Source organism: Microcaecilia unicolor, chromosome 10 (genome assembly GCF_901765095.1).
Source record: "Microcaecilia unicolor chromosome 10, aMicUni1.1, whole genome shotgun sequence".
Lineage (NCBI taxonomy): Eukaryota > Metazoa > Chordata > Amphibia > Gymnophiona > Siphonopidae > Microcaecilia > Microcaecilia unicolor.
In genome coordinates this window covers 196115820-196134445 of record NC_044040.1, presented here as the reverse complement: position 1 = coordinate 196134445, position 18626 = coordinate 196115820, and the positions used below count along the sequence as shown (strand labels likewise).

General features: G+C 45.2%; 1 protein-coding gene across 1 annotated transcript in view; it reads right to left on the bottom strand.

The window, feature by feature from the left end:
* SEC62 (SEC62 homolog, preprotein translocation factor) overlaps positions 1 to 14525 on the bottom strand; it is a 57001-nt gene extending 42476 nt beyond the window's left edge. The window contains exon 1 of the mRNA XM_030215741.1: positions 14439 to 14525. Coding sequence (XP_030071601.1) covers positions 14439 to 14474 — 36 coding nt within the window. The 5' untranslated portion in view covers positions 14475 to 14525. The remainder of the gene's footprint in view (positions 1 to 14438) is intronic.
* Between the last annotated feature and the right edge of the window lie 4101 nt (positions 14526 to 18626).

Here is an 18626-nt window from a genome sequence, read left to right as displayed (position 1 = left end):
CTGGCTTCTTCCTTTTAATATACCTAAAAAAGGTTTTACTAGTGTTTTTGCCTCCAACACAATCTTTTTTTTTTTTTAAGTCCCTCTTTGCTTTCCTTATCAGCACTTTGCATTTGACTTGCCATTTCTTATGCTGTTTCTTATTCATTTCAGTTGGATCCTTCTTCATTTTCTGAAGAATTTTCTTTTAGCTCTAATAGCTTCCTTCACCTTACTTTCTCATCTGTCTGGAGTATGATTTTCCCCTTATGTGATCCCAAACAAAGATAAGGCTCTTACAAAGGTTTGCTGGCAATATAAGAAAGAAATGTCAAGTTCTGGAAATACATATGTGTATATCGGCATGGCAAAGCAGTTGCAATACTTAGCAGCAAAATATTACCACAGTACTAAAACAGTAAGATAGCTTATCTCCAATACAACCTTAATGTTCCCTAATAAAAACAGTAACCTAAGGAACTACATGCCAAAAGGTCCTGAATCATACTTGAAATCATAGAAACACTTTCTATGTAACCCTGGACAGTAGGAAAGCAACCACTGTCATCGGAATTGAGGGATGCACATGGAAGAGTCCTTGGCTCCCTAGGTGTGGCAGGTCTCACCTCGCCCTCCTGTTAGCTGATGCTCTAAACTCATGTCAGTGCTAAAACGGGGTTAGCGCACACATTGTGTGCTGAATGCAGTAATGGTTTCAACATGGGAACTGGAACCATTAGCAGACCTCATTTAAATGCGGACATTAGTTAACCTGAACCAATGCTCAAAAAAAGTTTCCAAAGCATGTTTAGCACAGGAAATTCGCTGCCAGGTCCAATTCAGTGTTACAAGGGTTGGTTGAAAGAAGAGGTGTCTAGTAGCACTCCTTTTCCCTCCAAACTGACCACCCTGCGCCGGATGGGCTCTGCCTCCAAAAAAAGCCTGCCCCCCCCCCCCACCCCTCCTCTGCAAAACTTAAAATAAGCCCTGGTGGTCCGGAGGCCCCAACTGATCTCCCCCTCCCACAAGTCTCAAAATAGCCAGGGGGCTCCTGAGGAATTTTGAACAGTTCCTTCTTACTTTGCTTGTCGGAAACTTTCCTTAATTGAAGTGTTGAAGATTTTATCACAATGTTACTGTTTGTAATATTCTTCTTTGAAATTGTTGATTGCAAACCGCTTTGACACTAAGGTAATTATGCAGTATATAAAATTAATAAATCATTGCCCAGCCAAGCCCCTCCCTCCATCTCAAAATAGTATAATGGTCCAGTGGGACCCCCCCCCCCCCAAAGTGCCCCTGGTGCCCTAGCTGAGGCCCAACCCCATACCTCTTGTAAGTAGGAAGAACGATGCCCACTCGCTTGTCTGGGCTGCCATCTTGAAAATGAGGGTGCCCCACCCAGCACAGTGCATCCTGGAATGTCCTGAGAAAGGCCTAACTACCATAAATCTACTACATTTCTTTGAAGGGGTGAATAAACATGTGAACAAAGGTAAGCCGGTCAGTATCGTGTACCTGGATTTTCAAATGGCATTTGACAAAGTAGACATGAAAGACTCCTGAGGAAATCAGAAAGTCATGGGATAGGAGGTCATGTCCTATTGTGAATAAAGAACTAGTTACAAAACAGAAAACGGAGAGTAGGGTTAAATGGTCAGTATTCTCACTGGAGACAGGTAGATAACGGGGTTCCCCAGGGATCTGTGCTAGGACTTCTGCTTTTTAACATATTTATAAATGATCTAGAGATAAGAATAACTAGTGAGGCAATCAAATTTGATGATGACACAAAATTATTTAAAGTCGTTAAATTGCAAGAAGACCTTACAAGACTGGGCATCCAAATGGCAGATGATGTTTAATGTGAGCAAGTGCAAAGTGGTATGTCAGAAAGAGGAACCCAAACTATAGGTACACGATACAAGGTTCCATGTTAGGAGTCACCGTCCAGGAAAAGGATATGGGTGTCATTGTTGATGATACGTTGAAATCCTCTGCTCAGTGTGCAGCGGCAGCTAAGAAAGCAAATAGAATGTTAGGAATTATTAGGAAAGGCATGGAAAACAAAAATGAGAATGTTCTAATGCCTTTATATCACTCCATAGTGTGGCTGCACCTCAAATACTGTGTGCAATTCTGGTCACCGCATCTAAAAAAAAAAAAAAAAAAGAGATACAGCGGAACTGGAAAAGGAACAGAGAAGGGCGACGAAAATGATAAAGGGGATGGGACGACTTCCCTATTAGGAAAGGCTAAAACGACTAAGGCTCTTCAGCTTGGAGAAGAGATAGCTGAGGGGAGATATGATAGAGGTCTACAAAATACTGAGTGGAGTGGAACGGGTAGACGTGAATCGCTTGTTTACTCTTTCCAAAAATACTAGGACTAGGGGCACGCAATGAACCTACTAAGTAGTAAACAACACAAAACAGAGAAAATATTTCATCACTCACTGTGTAATTAGATTCTGGAATTCGTTGCCAGAAAATGTGGTAAAAGCAGTTAGCTTAGCAGGGTTTAAACTAAATTTAGCAGGTTTGGATAATTTCCTAAAACAAAAGTCCATCAGCCATTATTAAGAGGAACTTCCCTGAAAGGGAAGCCTACATATGACAGACAGCACTGGCTAACACAGTGGTTCCCAAATATGGTCCTGGAGGCACCCCAGCCAGTCAGGTTTTCAGTATATCTACAATGCATAATAATGAGATAGATTTTTTAGAGGCAGTTCATGCAAATCTCTCTCATGAATATTCATTATGGTATCCTGAAAACCTAACTGATTGGGGTGCCTCCAGGACCAGGTTTGGGAACCACTGGGCTAACCAATTCTGCAGACAAAGCCATATCTGGACCACTATTACTGAGGCCACAAAGCATGTTGAGATCTTAACTAGATCTTAAAGGGCGTCAGGAACCTTGCTACCTCAGGTGACACTGGGAGCCACTTCATCCAATGCAAAATTACTTCAGCTTCATAACCTTCGCAGACTGCTGTCTGCACCCAACTCAGAGGATCTGAAGGCTTGTTTAAGCAGCTGCTCCAGCTTCCTAACATGAGCCTCAACTGGGGTGGTAGTCTTCTTAGTCACCATCGCAATGAGGGCATCTACCTTCACAACACTAGCAGCTTGTCCAAATACTTTTGCTGGACAGGATGTAGCCTGCTTAACATCTCGGCGCTCTGGAACATCATGATCATTGCCTTCCACTCCAAAAGCACCATCTGTGAGAGGGCCTTATGTAGGGTAAAAGCCTCGGGGAGGGGTTTGCAAACACTCTTTAGAGTCAGGTCTCCAAATTGACAATTCAAAGTGCCCTGATCACCCAGGAAAATTAATTCTTCCATGTGAATAGCCTCACTACCAGAGACGCAATCTCATCTCCTTCTAGGGACATCTCCTCAGACTCTGGGAAAAATCTGTCCAGGGCAAGAGCATCTTCAAACTTGTAGGCCCCAGTAACCTTCAAGCAGGAAATATTTGAGGGCACGGTTCTGCTATCTCCAGATCCTCCACTAAACCAGTGGAGCTACCTCCCCCTCTCACCATTCCCCCCCACAGACCTTAGAGCCGCCCCCAAGGGCCAGAGCGGTCGGACAATGCAACCTGGATGCTCTGCAAAAGATCCTGCACAAACAGGGGTTCCAAGTCAAGCTGAGATCCTGAAGCCTAAAAAGGAAGCAAATAAAATTTTCCCCTCCCAGAGAAGCTGTAGCCTGTTATGAAGGAGGCAACACAAGAGCCATGCAGTCTGGCAGCAAAATAACTGCCATCCCCGCCCCCCCCCCCCTTGATAACAGACAGTCCTTGAGGGAGATTCAAGAAACTGGTCACCTGTGGCTGGAAATGCTGCCACCAAAGGCACTGGTCCCCATCACAGTACAGGCTAATGGGGCTGGCCGCACTACTGACACACCAGCTGCTGCACCTCCTCCCCCCTGGCATAGGAAGACATGGCTGTGCCGCTGAAGCAGCCTTGGGAGCCCTGTAGCCAAAGAGCCCAACTTTTTTTTTTTTTTTTTTAAAGGGATATCTATTTAACAATGCTGGCAGAAGGGTCCCCAGATTCGAGGGACAGAGGGTGGTAGAACAAGAAAAAAAAAATTTAGACAGCCTGCTGAGAAGGGCCCCTGGAGGCTACTGCCAACCTCAGCACCCACGCTATGTGTGTAGGTGTGTGGGGCTAAAGAGTCATGCCTCTCCATGCTCAGCCAGGAAATTCCATGGACTGATCCCCTGGAGTACCAGTCATGGACTCAACCTGAAGACAATAGCCTAAGAAGTCAGGCCTATCGACTTGTCCTGCTGCACCAGTCTGACCTAGACCATCTGCTGAAGGCAGAGAAATACTAAAATGTTCCAGGCTGCACCACTCCTTATGATAGCGATTCACTGGAATATTCAAATTTCTCTACCTCTATCATCTCCTAGCAGGGGGACAAAACCCACTTCTGTGGAATGGTCTGGCAGGACGATCATAAAATATTTAAGAATTTTGCCATTTCATACCCGTCATTTCTCCTCTTAGTCTTAAGATCCCACCTGCACCTTCCTTCTTTCACTGACATACCTGAAAAAGCTTTGTCACCTAGGAATATGCTTTCATTTGGAAGGAAATGGGAATGCCAGCACTTCCAATTTAACGTCGCTAAAGAAAATTCAAGATTGTGACTTTATGATCTTTCCTTAAACATGGTCTTGGATAGATGCTACTTTAGTAGCATACACAGGAAGCGTTAGCATAGCAAATTTTGTGCTATGAGCAACAGAACCACGACAAGGTCCTTCCTGAGTCTGTTGAAGATAATTCTTGGAGAAAGGTCAAGGTTTTAAAGGTGAAAGTATAAGAAGAACATTTGACAACAAGGTCAGAGAACTGCTGCACCAATTCCAGAAATAGTGCAAACTTAAGCAAAAACAAGATCTCATTGCTTCCTTGTGGTTCTTTCTTCCACATACGTAATGAGATCAAAAGTCAAGCAGCCCAGCGGACTCTTTCTATGCTGTACTTAAACAGCAGCAACACAAGCTATGAAGATAAATAAAACAAATACATAAGGGGAATCCAAGTGTCCTAGATTTTAGATTTTCTTCCATTAAGACAATGGCCTGTTTCAGGCAAACTGCATTAAAAAAAAAAACTCTACAGGTTTCACACTACACTACAGCTCAGTTATGTGAATGACAACACATTCCTGTTACTGTTAGAGATCAGAGGTAAAAATGTATTGTTTCCAATTTAAATATCTGATTATGCCACTTCAGAAGGCATAGATGACAGTTGTGGCATTCTACACATTCTACCCCTCTACCATACAATTTTGGGTAGGGTGCTATGCACATGGTAAAATTAGTCCTTACCTGAATTTTCTTTTCATTAGTCCCAAGAGATCAATCCAGAGACTTATGCGTTATGTCCCTCTACCAGCAAGTGGAGATAGAACTTCAGCGGTTTGGTATATGTGGTCACATGCAGCAGCCAGAATTTCAGTATTGTCAATACCAAAGCAGTGGAAGAAACCTGAAATACCATAGCATATTCCTGTCCTGTTTCTGTAAAGGCCATCCAGGCCCCTCCCTCAATCACTCCCGCTGGAGAAAGCGCCTAAGGCGCCACTTGCTACCAACATAGAGAAGTCCTCTTTTGTTTGATTCGTTTTATGTTGTGTGTGTGTGTGTTTTGTGTTTTTGGGGGGTTTTAATCGAATGCCGGAACTCAACACATTACAATAGAATGGAACACCTACAGGAACAATAGCAGAAAACAGGGCGAGCCTCTGGATTGATCTGATGGGACTAATGGAAAGAAAATTATCATCAGGTAAGGACTAATTTTACATTCCATAGCATCCCATGGATCAATCCAGCGGATTATGGGATGTACCAAAGCAGTCTTCAAGTGGGGCGGGACAATGCCACCCCAGCAGCCAGAACCGAAGCTCCAAAAGCCGCATCTTAACGCACTGACACGTCAATTCTGTAATGTTTAGAGAATGTATGTACCAACGACCAAGTGGCCGCCCTACAAATCTCATCCAACAAAATGAACCGGTACTCCGTAAGAAAGTAGCCTGTGCTCTGGTAGAATGTGCTTTCAGTTGCGACAGAGGCGACTTCCCCATGGCCAAGTACGCCGACATAATCGCCTCGCTGAGCCACCAGGTTGTGGCTTTCGATGCCATGTCACCTTTCTTGCAACCTGCGTGGAGAATGAAAAGATGATCAGATTGACGGAATTCATTGGTCAAGACCTCTAGGTATCTGAGAAGGATGCCGTCTAACATCAAGGCACCGCAGTGCCTGAAATTCGGTCGGATAATCCTCTCTCCTCCCAGCGAAACACTGGGAGAAAAAGTGGTTGATTCAAGTAAAACCGCAAAACTATCTTCAGAAGAAAAGAAGGTACCGTCCTAATGCAAACCCCAGCCTCCATAAATCGAAGGAAGGGATCCCTGCAGTATAGCGCCTGCAGTTCCGACACTCGTCTAGTAGATGCGATGGACAACAAAAAGACAGTTTTAAGCATGAGGTCTTTTATCGACAAGGAGCCCAACTGCTTAAAGAGAGGCCTCTGCATAGTGCACAGCTCCAGATTGAGGTTCCAAGACATAAGAATTGACAAACATGGGTGCCAGTAGGCTTAGAATGCCCTCTAATTGACTCTGGAGGCGGAGCCTGCAACTCAGCAGAAGGGACACCGTCCCCTCCCACTTGTTGAAGATCACACCCAGGTACTCCAGCGATTACGAGGGAATCTGGTGGCACTTGGGAAAACTGATGACAAATGTTATAGAAAGTATTTATATTGTTTTGAATTATAAATTATTTAGGTTTTCTTTTACAGCTGTTATTGTTACATTGTAACCCATAAACTGGGAACTCCTATCTAATAGTGCTGCTAGACTTCTGTGACAATCAAATATATCCTGCACACTTGTGTGTACTCTTGTACCAAGAGATCAAGATGTACGAAACAATCTTGACAAACAGGCCATTAATTTTCTACTTAAATTAGCACTCAGATATGGCAGGAATGCATGTAAGGGAAAATTATGTTAATTACCTGATAATTTTCTTTCCTTTAATAGCAGCAAATTAATCCAGAAACCTGTGGGTTGTGTCCATCTACCAGCAGGTGGAGTTAGAGAGCAATGTTTCGCCCTGTGCCTTATAAGAGGTGACACTCCCTGGTCAGTCAGTATTGTTCCGTACCAAAGCAGAAGGAGAAGACCAAAGTCCACATTCCAAGGAATCCCTCCTCACAGAAATGCAATGCATCAGGAATGCAAATGCCAAGATCCTAAATAGAAGACGCACAAAGAGACCTCCCTGTCCCAGAAATCCTTGCAGCAACTCTTGTCAAGAAAGAGAAACTAGCAGTAGAATCAGGAAAACTGAAAAGGGTGAGATCCTGCATTCATCTGATGCTATCAGGTACTTAACATAATTTTTCCTTCCTTAGCATGAGCAGCAGATGAATCCAGAAATCTGTGGGATGTAGCAAAGCAGTATTTAAACGGAGGAGCAGGGGCAGATGCAAACCCAGCCATGAGGACCACAGACCCAAAGACAGAGTGGACCAAAGACTACTGTGTTGCTGAGCAAATCTTATCCACATTCACAACACTCATCTCTGCCTAGGAAAATGCCAAAGCACGAGCTTAAAACTGGTCCGGAGAACGCCCAGCTAGACTTTGGTCCTGGGGAACTGAGTTCGATTCCCACTTCAGGCACAGGCAGCTCCTTGTGACTCTGGGCAAGTCACTTAACCCTCCATTTCCCCATGTAAGCCTGCCATGAGTGGGAAAGCGCGGGGTACAAATGTAACAAAACAAAAAAATAGGCAGAGGAAATCGTGGCCAAGTCCACAGCCCAATGACAGAGCCAAAACAGGCAACGGCCAGTCACTGTCAAAGCCATTTGCTTGGCCGAAGCTCTGACTGAGCCATAGAGCATGTCTGCTAAGTAAGCCAACCCCGTTTCTGCATCAGGAAACTCAGGGAGAGGTAGTGTCCCAGAGACAAGGAAGGAGGCAGCCGCCTCATGTACCCAGGAAAGGGCTGCATGGGCCGCAAAAGAACAACAGTCAGCTGAAAGGCAAAGCCACCACCTCAAAGGACATTTTAAGAGTAGACTCATGTTAACAGTCCTGCACGTCCTTGAGGGCTATACCAGTTACCACCAGCAACGTGGTCTTCCAGTCACTGCCAGTACCAAGGCATCAACCTTAGGCAGCCTCAAGTGTTCCAAGTCATCGTGCACTATTGGGTACAGGCGGGCCATAGCCTTTGCCACCTGAAGCCCCGCCTCCGGGGTAGATTACAGTGCAGAGATCTCATGCATGGCTTCATGAACAGGGAAGGTCTTAGAGGGCCTTCTAGTACTAGCCATCTTGGAGTTCCAGGAAGCTGTCGCTTGCGCGCCAGAAGGAAACTTTAAAGCCTGAAAAGCTTAGAGATAAAGGAGGGCAACCCAGTCACAGGGAGGTTCACAGTGGGAGCGGATTTGGCAGGAAACACCTCAGCCCCCGGTGCAAAATGCGCCAGCAAGAAGGTACGATGCAGCATACAGAAAAATTCTGGGGAAAATGGAACTTCCGATTCCTCCACAAGGGAATCCCCTAAAGTGACCCAACACCACTTGAGGACCTCGGGAGTGGGAGAAACTGCAAGCTGGGGTAAGGGAGGCCGCACCTCAACCACAGGGGGTGAATTCAAAATGCTTGCTAGCTCCATCTTTGAAGGAGCAAGTCAATTCCCGTGCGCGGGAAGACTCTGCCTCACCCTCGGCGCCCGAAAAATCCAGGGCCTCCTGACTCAAGCATCCTCCTGGACAAAGACCGGATGCTGCTCTCCATTTTCCACAGAAAGAGCAGCGCTTCACCAATTCTGCAAGAAAGAGATGCTGCAAGGCAGAAACGAAAGATACACTCACCGCAGCTAAATCAGCAGGTGTTGGCAGGTCTAAAGGGAGAAAGCTGGAGCCGACCTCACTCTCACTACTGGCAGGCACAAAAAGTGCAAGCCCACCTCAAGGCACCTTCAATTTTATTTATTTTTTTTGCGTCTCAAAACTGGGCAAATCTGTGAGGAAGGAAGGGCCGAGGGAAAGCCAGAGGAGAAGCATGAGTGAGGGAGGGACCTGGGAACCAGGTATCCCCCTAAAGCTGGAACTGTATAGCCAGATCACCCCCAGCTCTACTGAACTAGCAAAGCCTGAACAGGAGCTATCCAGAAGCCTGTGACACATGTCCATCTGCCTGCTGGAGATAGAGAATAGTGACTGGCCAGGGAGTGTCATGTCCTATAAGGCACAGGGCAAAACACTGCTCTCTATCTCCACCTGCTGGTACATAAAACACAACCCACAAGTTTCTGGATTATCTGCTGCTCACACTAAGCACTACTACTACTACTTATCATTTCTATAGCGCTACAAGGCATACACAGCGCTGTACACCATACACAAAAAGACAGTCCCTGCTCAAAGAGCTTACAATAAGCAAAGGAGTATTAGGCCTATGAAGGGGAATAAATACAAGGACTCCAACTATTGACAAAGTGGTGTAATGTCAAAGAGGTCTAATCAAATATTGGGGTGTTTTATTACTGATTTTATATAGCTTTAGGGATTTATAATCAGGGCTTCTGATGTTAGATTTCAACCAATAAACAAACACTGACAAAACACTAACCAACACCCCCCCCCCCACACACACACACAAAAGGCAAAAAAACAAACAAAACAAAACAGGTGTTTACTGGATAAACAGCAGAACAACAGAGCTTCCCCTGGTATTCTCTCACCCCTCCTCACTTGTCCATTGTCTGTTATTGAGATGGACATGGGGGGAAGCCACTGCTTGCCCAAGGATTGGTTGCATGGAATGTTGCTATTAATTGGGTTTCTGCCAGGTACTTGTGACCTGGATTGGAAGCAGGATCCTGGGCCAGATGGACCACTGGTCTGACCCAGTATGACTATTTTTATGTCACTATGGAATGTTTACTCTCTGCCCTGAACATGCCCCCTCCAACAACTTAAAACTATTTTTTAGCACATGGGTAGCGCACACAGATTTATAACTTACTGCAGGATAAGCACATGTTAGCGCTTACAGCAACTCAGTAAAATGATCCCTAAAAGTCTTAGTATATTAAATAGGTACTAAAATGGTAATTTTGGCAATAAACTTCAACACTGTAATCCATAGGAGCCGGCTTTGAGGATGTTTGATAACCCCCCAATATTGAGAAAATTCCTTGTATGTATCCAGGGAGGGGTTATTTCCATTGGGCTTAGCACCCCCAATAACTTTGAAAAGTTGGCTCCTATGCTGCAACCAATTTACTTCAATTCTTTGAAGGAGTAAACGAACATGTGGACAAAGGGGAGCCGGTTGAGATTGTGTATCTGGATTTTCAAAAGGCGTTTGACAAGGTACCTCATGAAAGGCTACAGAGGAAATTAGAGGGTCATGGGATAGGAGGAAAAGTCCTATTGTGGATTAAAAACTGGTTGAAGGATAGGAAACAGAGTGGGGTTAAATGGACAGTATTCACAATGGAGAAGGGTGGTTAGTGGGGTTCCTCAGGGGTCTGTGCTAGGACCGCTGCTTTTTAATATATTTATAAGCTAGTAAAAAAGCCCCGTTTCTGATGCAAATGAAATGGGGGCTAGCAAGGTTTTCTTCAGAGTATGCATGTGGAAGTGTGTGTGTCCCTGCCCTCTGCCCTCTCTCCCTCCCCCCTCCGAGTCGAGTCCTTCAGTGTTAAGTTTCCTGCTGTCCTGTGTTTGTGTTACAGAGAGAGTGAGGGCGTCTCAGTCCCCTTCCCCCTCTGAGTTCTTCACTGTTACAGAGAGCGCGATTTTGTGCTGTGCTGCTTTCCTTCACTGTTTGTGTTACAGAGATAGTGAGGGCTTCTGCCCTCTCTCCCCTCCCCCCTCTGAGTCCTTCACTGTTACAGAGAGAGCGATTTCATTTCCTGCTTTGCTGTGTTTTCCTTCACTGTTTGTGTTACAGAGAGAGCGAGGGCGGGGCAGACACTCATGGGGAAACCGGATATCTCTCCCCCTTCACACTTCCGGCTGGAGGCTTCATTTAGAACATTGGTGGTGCCTTTTATATATAGAGATGATTTAGAGATGGGAGTAACTAGCGAGGTAATTAAATTTGCTGATGACACAAAGTTATTCAAAGTCGTTAACTCGCGACAGGATTGTGAACAATTACAGAAGGACCTTACGAGACTGGGAGGCTAAATGGCAGATGACGTTTAATGTGAGCAAGTGCAAGGTGATGCATGTGGGAAAAAAGAACCCAAATTATAGCTACGTCATGCAAGGTTCCACGTTAGGAGTTACAGACCAAGAACGGGATCTGGGTGTCATCGTCAATAATACGCTGAAACCTTCTGCTCAGTGTGCTGCTGCGGCTAGGAAAGCGAATAGAATGTCGGGTATTATTAGGAAAGGTATGGAAAACAGGTGTGAGGATGTTATAATGCCGTTATATCGCTCCATGGTGCGACCGCACCTTGAGTATTGTGTTCAATTCTGGTTGCCGCATCTCAAGAAAAATATAGTAGAATTGGAAAAGGTGCAGCGAAGGGCGACTAAAATGATAGTGGGGATGGGACGACTTCCCTATGAAGAAAGACTAAGGAGGCTAGGGCTATTCAGCTTGGAGAAGAGACAGCTGAGGGGAGACATGATAGAGGTATATAAAATAATGAGTGGAGTGGAACAGGTGGATGTGAAGCGTCTGTTCACGCTTTCCAAAAATACTAGGACTAGGGGGCATGCGATTAAACTACAGTGTAGTAAATTTAAAACAAATCGGAGAAAGTTTTTCTTCACCCAACGCGTAATTAAACTCTGGAATTCGTTGCTGGAGAGCGTGGTGAAGGTGGTTAGCTTAGCAGAGTTTAAAAAGGGGTTACACAGTTTTCTAAAGGACAAGTCCATAAACCGCTACTAAATGGACTTGGGAAAAATCCACAATTCCGGGAATAACATGTATAGAATGTTTGTACGTTTGGGAAGCTTGCCAGGTGCCCTTTGCCTGGATTGGCCGCTGTCGTGGACAGGATACTGGGCTCGATGGACCCTTGGTCTTTTCCCAGTGTGGCATTACTTATGTAAATGTACAGTACAGCCACTCAGGAAACCTGAAAGTTCCATTTTTGGATGCCTGCTCTGAAAATTCATAATATGGGCATCAAGTTGTACTGCCAATTCTATCGATACTGACTAAAGTTGACACCCTGAACGCCATAGGTTAACAACAAACGAAGCTGTTAGTTGGTTCACAATAACACAATTAAAAGATGTTTTCATTAAGGAGAGATGGAAGCATTTTAATTCTTTTCCTGCATACTAGTCGTCCTAGTATGTAAAAGCCAAACACTTCACAGTCCTCATTTCAGGACCATTAAGCTAATTTAAAGTACTTTATTATTATTGTTCGTGTTACCATAAGTCAAAAGGAATATATTTTATTTTATTTATTGCATTTGTATTCCACATTTTCCCACCTACTTGCAGGCTCAATGTGGCTTACAATGTATCGTTATTGGTAGATAGAGACTGGAAGACAACAATCAGTGTAGCATAAAGTGCGTGAATAGCATAATAAAGAGTTTAAATAAGCATTTATAATAAAGAAGACTGTTCTGATACAGGTAAGGTGGAGAAGTGTCACATTTACAGCTGCTGATCTTTGTGGTATGCCTTGTTGAAGAGGTGGGTCTTCAAGGATTTACGAAAGTTAGTTAGTTCCCAAATAGTTTTTTTTTTTAATTCACTTTTTGAAGTAGCCAACTTTTAGCAAACCCAGATGTGTCAGATCCGTCTAGATCTGAACCCATGCAACACATCCGATATTCTGATGAATAATTCTCAAATAAAAGCTGTTAATATATGGCCTAGCTTTGGATCTACCACTGGAATAGTGAGGGCCAAGGCTATGAAGCCTAAGATAACTAAAGTACTGACTAGGCCAAATATCTGTAAAAAGCAGGTCTGAACCATGAGTTCTGACACAAACTGGTACAGCTGTCACTTTAAATCAGATGAACAAAATGGAGTCTATGAGTTTTGTATAAAAGGCAACAGAGGTTATACAGGGTTATACAGAGTTCTTAAGATGGTGTGAAAAGTATGTGAAAACTATTGCAACAGGGAACAGGTGTCTCAGAAATGAGATGTGAAAAAAAGAACTTGTTCCCAAAACATACTGATAAGCCCGCGTGGGAACGTATCATCTCAGAAATTGAGAGCTAGGTTTCCCACCATTGACTTCTATGGAGAGGTTGTGTATAAAAGAGGGGACAATCTGCCATAGCTTTGGTGTCTGCCCCAACGCTTATCTCAGACGGCGAAGCTCTGTCCGATTGTACCAAGAATCTGTCTGCTGAATGTACCTGATTAAAGTCTGATGTCTGTATTTGTACCAACTTGAAGACTTGTCTTTGGGTAAGAAATAAAATGTATCTATCTATTTAAACCTATCTCTGTCTTTATTCTATCTTCTCTTTACCTTACATTTAGTTTACAAGGCAGATCACATACACTCAGTTTCTGGAGAAACTTAGACAGAATTTTAATAAGCATTATCTGGGAACATAAATAGCTCAGAGTATACTTAGATCCAGGAAGACAGAAAGCAGTAGTTATGGGAATTAGAATTCTATTACAGCCCCTAATGCAAACCCAGAGCAGACCTCCTTGTGATTGGGTGACAATGGAGGTTGGAGAAACCATGCAGAACCTGTTATGTAAAATAGGTATCTTTAGTCCCCCGTGTGATCTGGAGTCAGAAAGAGGTCCAAGAGGGGGAAAATAAAACAAAGCCCTGCACAAACAAACACACGTGGCACTTACAGGAACGGTACAAAAACAAATACCTAGCTCAAACCAACGTAACGTGGACAGGCTACCTCTTAAGGGCGTAATTCTATTGCAGCTGTTTATCATCCAGAGATGCATTCGAACACGAACCGATAGTTCCTCTCTCTCGAGGAGGAGGCGGCTTTGGGCTGCGCTAACAGGAAGAAACATCTTCGTCCCTACACCACAGCGTTCCGTTATCTGACGGGGGCAGCAGCATCCGGGCGGGGGGGGAGGGGAATCCCGCCGCGGCGGCCTCAGGGCCTGGCTCGCATCCCAACCACCCCAGGCGCTGAACAAAGAGCCCGAAGCCGCCCGCCCTTCACGGCCTCCGCTTAATCCCTGCCTCCTCCTCCCACCCCGTCACCGGCGGTTCTCCCCGCACTTTCCATCCCATTGCTCCGACAGCCTCCTTTTTTTTCCCCCAGAGCGGCCGCTACGTTTCTCGCTTCCTCGTCGCCCTTTCGCGACTCCCCCGGAGGCCGCGCGAGGAGGAAGGGTAGAGAGGAGAAAGCGGGGTTCGGGGGGGAGGGATGGGAGGCGCCGTGCCAGGGGTCTCCTCACCTGGAGCCTCTTCCTGTGTCTCCTCCGCTCCGCCATGTTGTCCCCGTCTGGCTGTTTGTGTATGACGTGGAAGCGGCCGCAGGCAGTGCTCGCGAGAGGTGCGCGCGCGCCGTTAGATGGTGACTAGCTTAAGAGCGGTGCCGGGTGTTATTATGGTGGTTAGATGCTTTACTCTTTCTCGGGGGGGGGGGGGGGGGGGGGGGGGCTGGGTAACAGCAGCGTCCTCAAGTCCTTCTGTAGGAGAAGACAGTGGCAGACTGTGTATCTTTTCCCTATAGGACACCAGGTCAGTGTAGTTTTCAGGATATCCGCAATGCATATGCATGACAGCTTTTGCATACAGTGCCTCACTTGTATGCTAATCTTTCTCATGCATATTCATTACATAGGAGCCAACTTTTCAAAATTATTGGGGGCATAGGAGCCTGCCCATGGATGGGAATAATGTGGGATATAAATGTCATAAATAAATACACTTTCAAAATTATTGGGGGTGCTAAGCCCAATGGAAATAACCCCTCCCTGGACATATGTAAGGCATTTTCTCAATATTGGGGGTGCTCAAGCACCCACAGAGTCGGCTCCTATGTGGGTGCTGTGGGTGCTTGAGCACCTCCAATATTGAGAAAATTCCTTGTATGTGTCCTGGGAGCAGTGCCATAGCGAGGGCGGCTGACACCCGGGGCGGGTCGCCGCTGCGCACCCCCCCCCCCCCCCCCCCGGAGCGCATTCTTACATTGAATTAGGAAGCAAGGGGACGGGCGAGAGGGCCGATCCGCCCCCGAGTGCACGTTGCTGGGAGCTGCGTCGGCTCCGCTGGTTCCCTGCTCTCTCTGCCCCGGAACAGGAAGTAACCAGTTCCGGGGCAGAAGGCAGGGAACCAGCAGAGCCGACACCCCCCCAGCGGCGTGCACTCAGGGCGGACCGCCCCACCCCCTTCCTATGCCACTGCCTGGGAGGGGATATTTCCACTGGGTTTAGCACCCCCAATGATTTTGAAAAGTTGGCTCCTATGATTATGAATATCCTAAAAATCAGACTTCTTGGGTGTGTTCTCAGAACTAGGTTGAGAATACTGCTCTAACCTAGGGGCCAATGGAGAAAGGGGTTCAGCACCAAGTATGCTAATACAGCCACCCTTGCACAGCATATTAAAAATGTATGGTAACGAGGTCATACACCACAATATAAACACATTTTTAAGGGGACACAATTTGAGAAATTTATCGTCAGGTCTGAAGCAGTGTAGAAGGGTTAATTGATAGGATTTCATGCCCTCCCCTCTCTCTGACTTAAGAAAATAAATCTCTGGTAGTATAGTGGCACCCTGGGCCCTTACCCAACCTGAACCCCTCCCCCATAGGTGTAGTTTGAGTGTTCCAGTTGGGAGAGGAGAAAAATATGGGCTGTGACACGTTATCATATTCATTTGCATATATACATTTCATACATATTCATTATGGCTATCTAAAAAAAAAAATAGACCAGATAGGAACCCAGTTTATTGGACAGTGAAGATTTTTTTACTGAAATGAGCTAGCACCGAGGGAAGTTTGTCTCGTGGTGCCCCCACTCGCACCCTCATTAATTATCAAGGGCAGTGCACACTACACTCTCCCCTTCCCCTCAAAGATTTTCCTAAGAACATCTATACACTTCCTACTGGGAAAACAGAACAAGTTGGACTGTTACCAATCCCTAGGTGGAAAATATACTGCCACTGGTCTGTATTAAATTCAAAATCTCTATTACCCGATGTAAGAATGGCATAATACCGAGACGGGGAGTTATCCTTGAAGCAGCCAAATGGCGAAACTTGATGTCGTTTCAGACAACGTATTCCCCTGGGAAGTGACTTATCCAAGTTAAGTGCTGTTATGGCATTAAATTGATATAAAAGTGACTATAATTTTTTGCAGATGGTTTGCACTCAATAGAGAGTTAGAATTTAATAGAGACTAATTAAAATATATTAAGAAAGCCATATATATAACAAAATTATAAAAAATATACTTGAAGACCAATGACGATTGAAGAGTGGAAGCTAAATCAAAAGACTGCCCTATGACTCCACTAAGCTGAGGTCTTCTTCATAAAAATTTTTTTAGTTTCTAGTATCACAAGCCCAAAGTATAAGCTTTGAAGTGTCACCATCTGCTGGACCTGTGCTAAGTAAATGAGCTTTAAGTGAGTTTATTGTCCATTAAATTTCAACATTAAGTTCCATTGGAGAGAATTCATTCAATATAAAAATCCATTTTTTGTTCTTTATAGTTTACGAGAGCCTTTTGAACGATAAAGAACAAACATGGATTGGCTAAAAGAAGGGCGTTTAATTACAGATTTACGATGGTGAGCTATTGATCAGGGTGGTAAATATGAGAGCCTTTTGAACTATAAAGAACAAAAATGGATTTTTTTTTAATTCAGTTCAGTCTCTCCAATGGAACTTAATGCTGAAATTGCTTTTTTGTTTGGTTTTCTTAAACGGTGTCCCCGTGTCAAACCAATACAGAGGAAGAGCAATTAAAGTACTTAGCTGATGAAATAATGTGGTTGCCTCTCCAAGTGCTTACCTCCTGACTTAGCTGAGTTTCGACAGAAAGCAAACACAGCGAAGATCAGTGGCGTAGCCACAGGTGGGTCTGGGTGGGCCAGGGCCCACCCACTTAGGGTTCAGGCCCACCCAACAGTAGCATATGTTTAGTGGTAGCTGGTGGAGATCCCAAGCTCTATCAGCTGAAGACTTCCCTTTGATGGTAAGCCAAGGTGGAAAGAAGCGTTTTCTCGCCAGCTGAGATATTTTTTTGGTGATGGTGGTGGTGAAGAACACTTGGTGCCCACCCACTTCTTGCCTAGGCCCACCCAGAATCTGTTGTCTGGCTACGCCCCTGGCGAAGATGACAACGAAGTCACTCAGTCCGAAATGGGGCTGAAAAACTTTAATCCAAGCAAGGCATGACTCGACATGGGCCTGTGTTTCGTGCCTTGCTTGGATTAAAGTTTTTTAGCACCATTACTGACTTAGGGGCCCTTTTACCAAAAAGGGCCCTGCGCTGGCGGTGGGGGCTGTTTTTCCCACGCACCAGGGTCCTTTTTACCGCAGCGGGTAAAAAAGCCCCCAGCACACATGGCCATGCAGTAAGAGAACTACGACTTACCATTGAGGTGGCTATAAGGGCTCTTGCGCTAACCCGACAGTAACCAGGCTGCAAGCGGTGATGCCCGATTACCGCCGGGTAACCGCCGCACAAGCCATTTACATAGTAACATAGTAAATGACGGCAGATAAAGACCTGAATAGTCCATCCAGTCTGCCCAACAAGATAAACTCATTTTACTTGGTATGCGATACTTTATATGTATACCCAAGTTTGATTTGTCTTTGCCATTCTCAGGGCACAGACCATAGAAGTCTGCCCAGCACTGTTCTTGTAATAAAAGTTCTGAAGCTAACATCAAAGCCCCTTAAAATTTACACTCCAGCCCATCCATATCTATTCAGTTACACTCAGGGCGTAGACGTCTGCCCAGCACTGGTTTTGCTTCCCAATTACTGGCGTTGCCACCCAAACAGGATTCCTTTGTGTTTATCCCATGCATGTTTGAATTCCATTACCGTTTTCATCTCCACCACCTCCCGCCGGAGGGCATTCCATGTATCCATCACCCTCTCCATAAAAAAATACTTCCTGACATTACTCCTGAGTCTGCCCCCCCTTCAACCTCAATTCATGTCCTCTAGTTCTACCACCTTCCCATCTCCGGAAAACGTTTATTTGCAGATTAATACCTTTCTAATATTTGAACGTCTGTATCATGTCACCCCTGTTTCTCCTTTCCTCCAAGGGGGTGTGTCGGAAGCGCAGCGAAAGCAGGACTAGGGCGTGCTTAACACATGGGCGTCCTCGACCGATAATGGAAAAAAGAAAGGCGTCCCTGACGAGCACTTGGCCAACTTTATTTGGTCCATTTTTTCTTGCAACCAAGCTTCAAAAAGGTGCCTGAACTGACCAGATGACCACCGGAGGGAATCGGGGATGACCTTTCCTTACTCCCCCAGTGGTCACTAACCCTCTCCCATCCTAAAAAAAAAAAAAACTTTAAAAATATTTTTTGCCAGTCTCTATGCCAGCCTCAAATGTCATACCCAGCTCCCTGACAGCAGTATGCAGGTCCCTGGAGCAG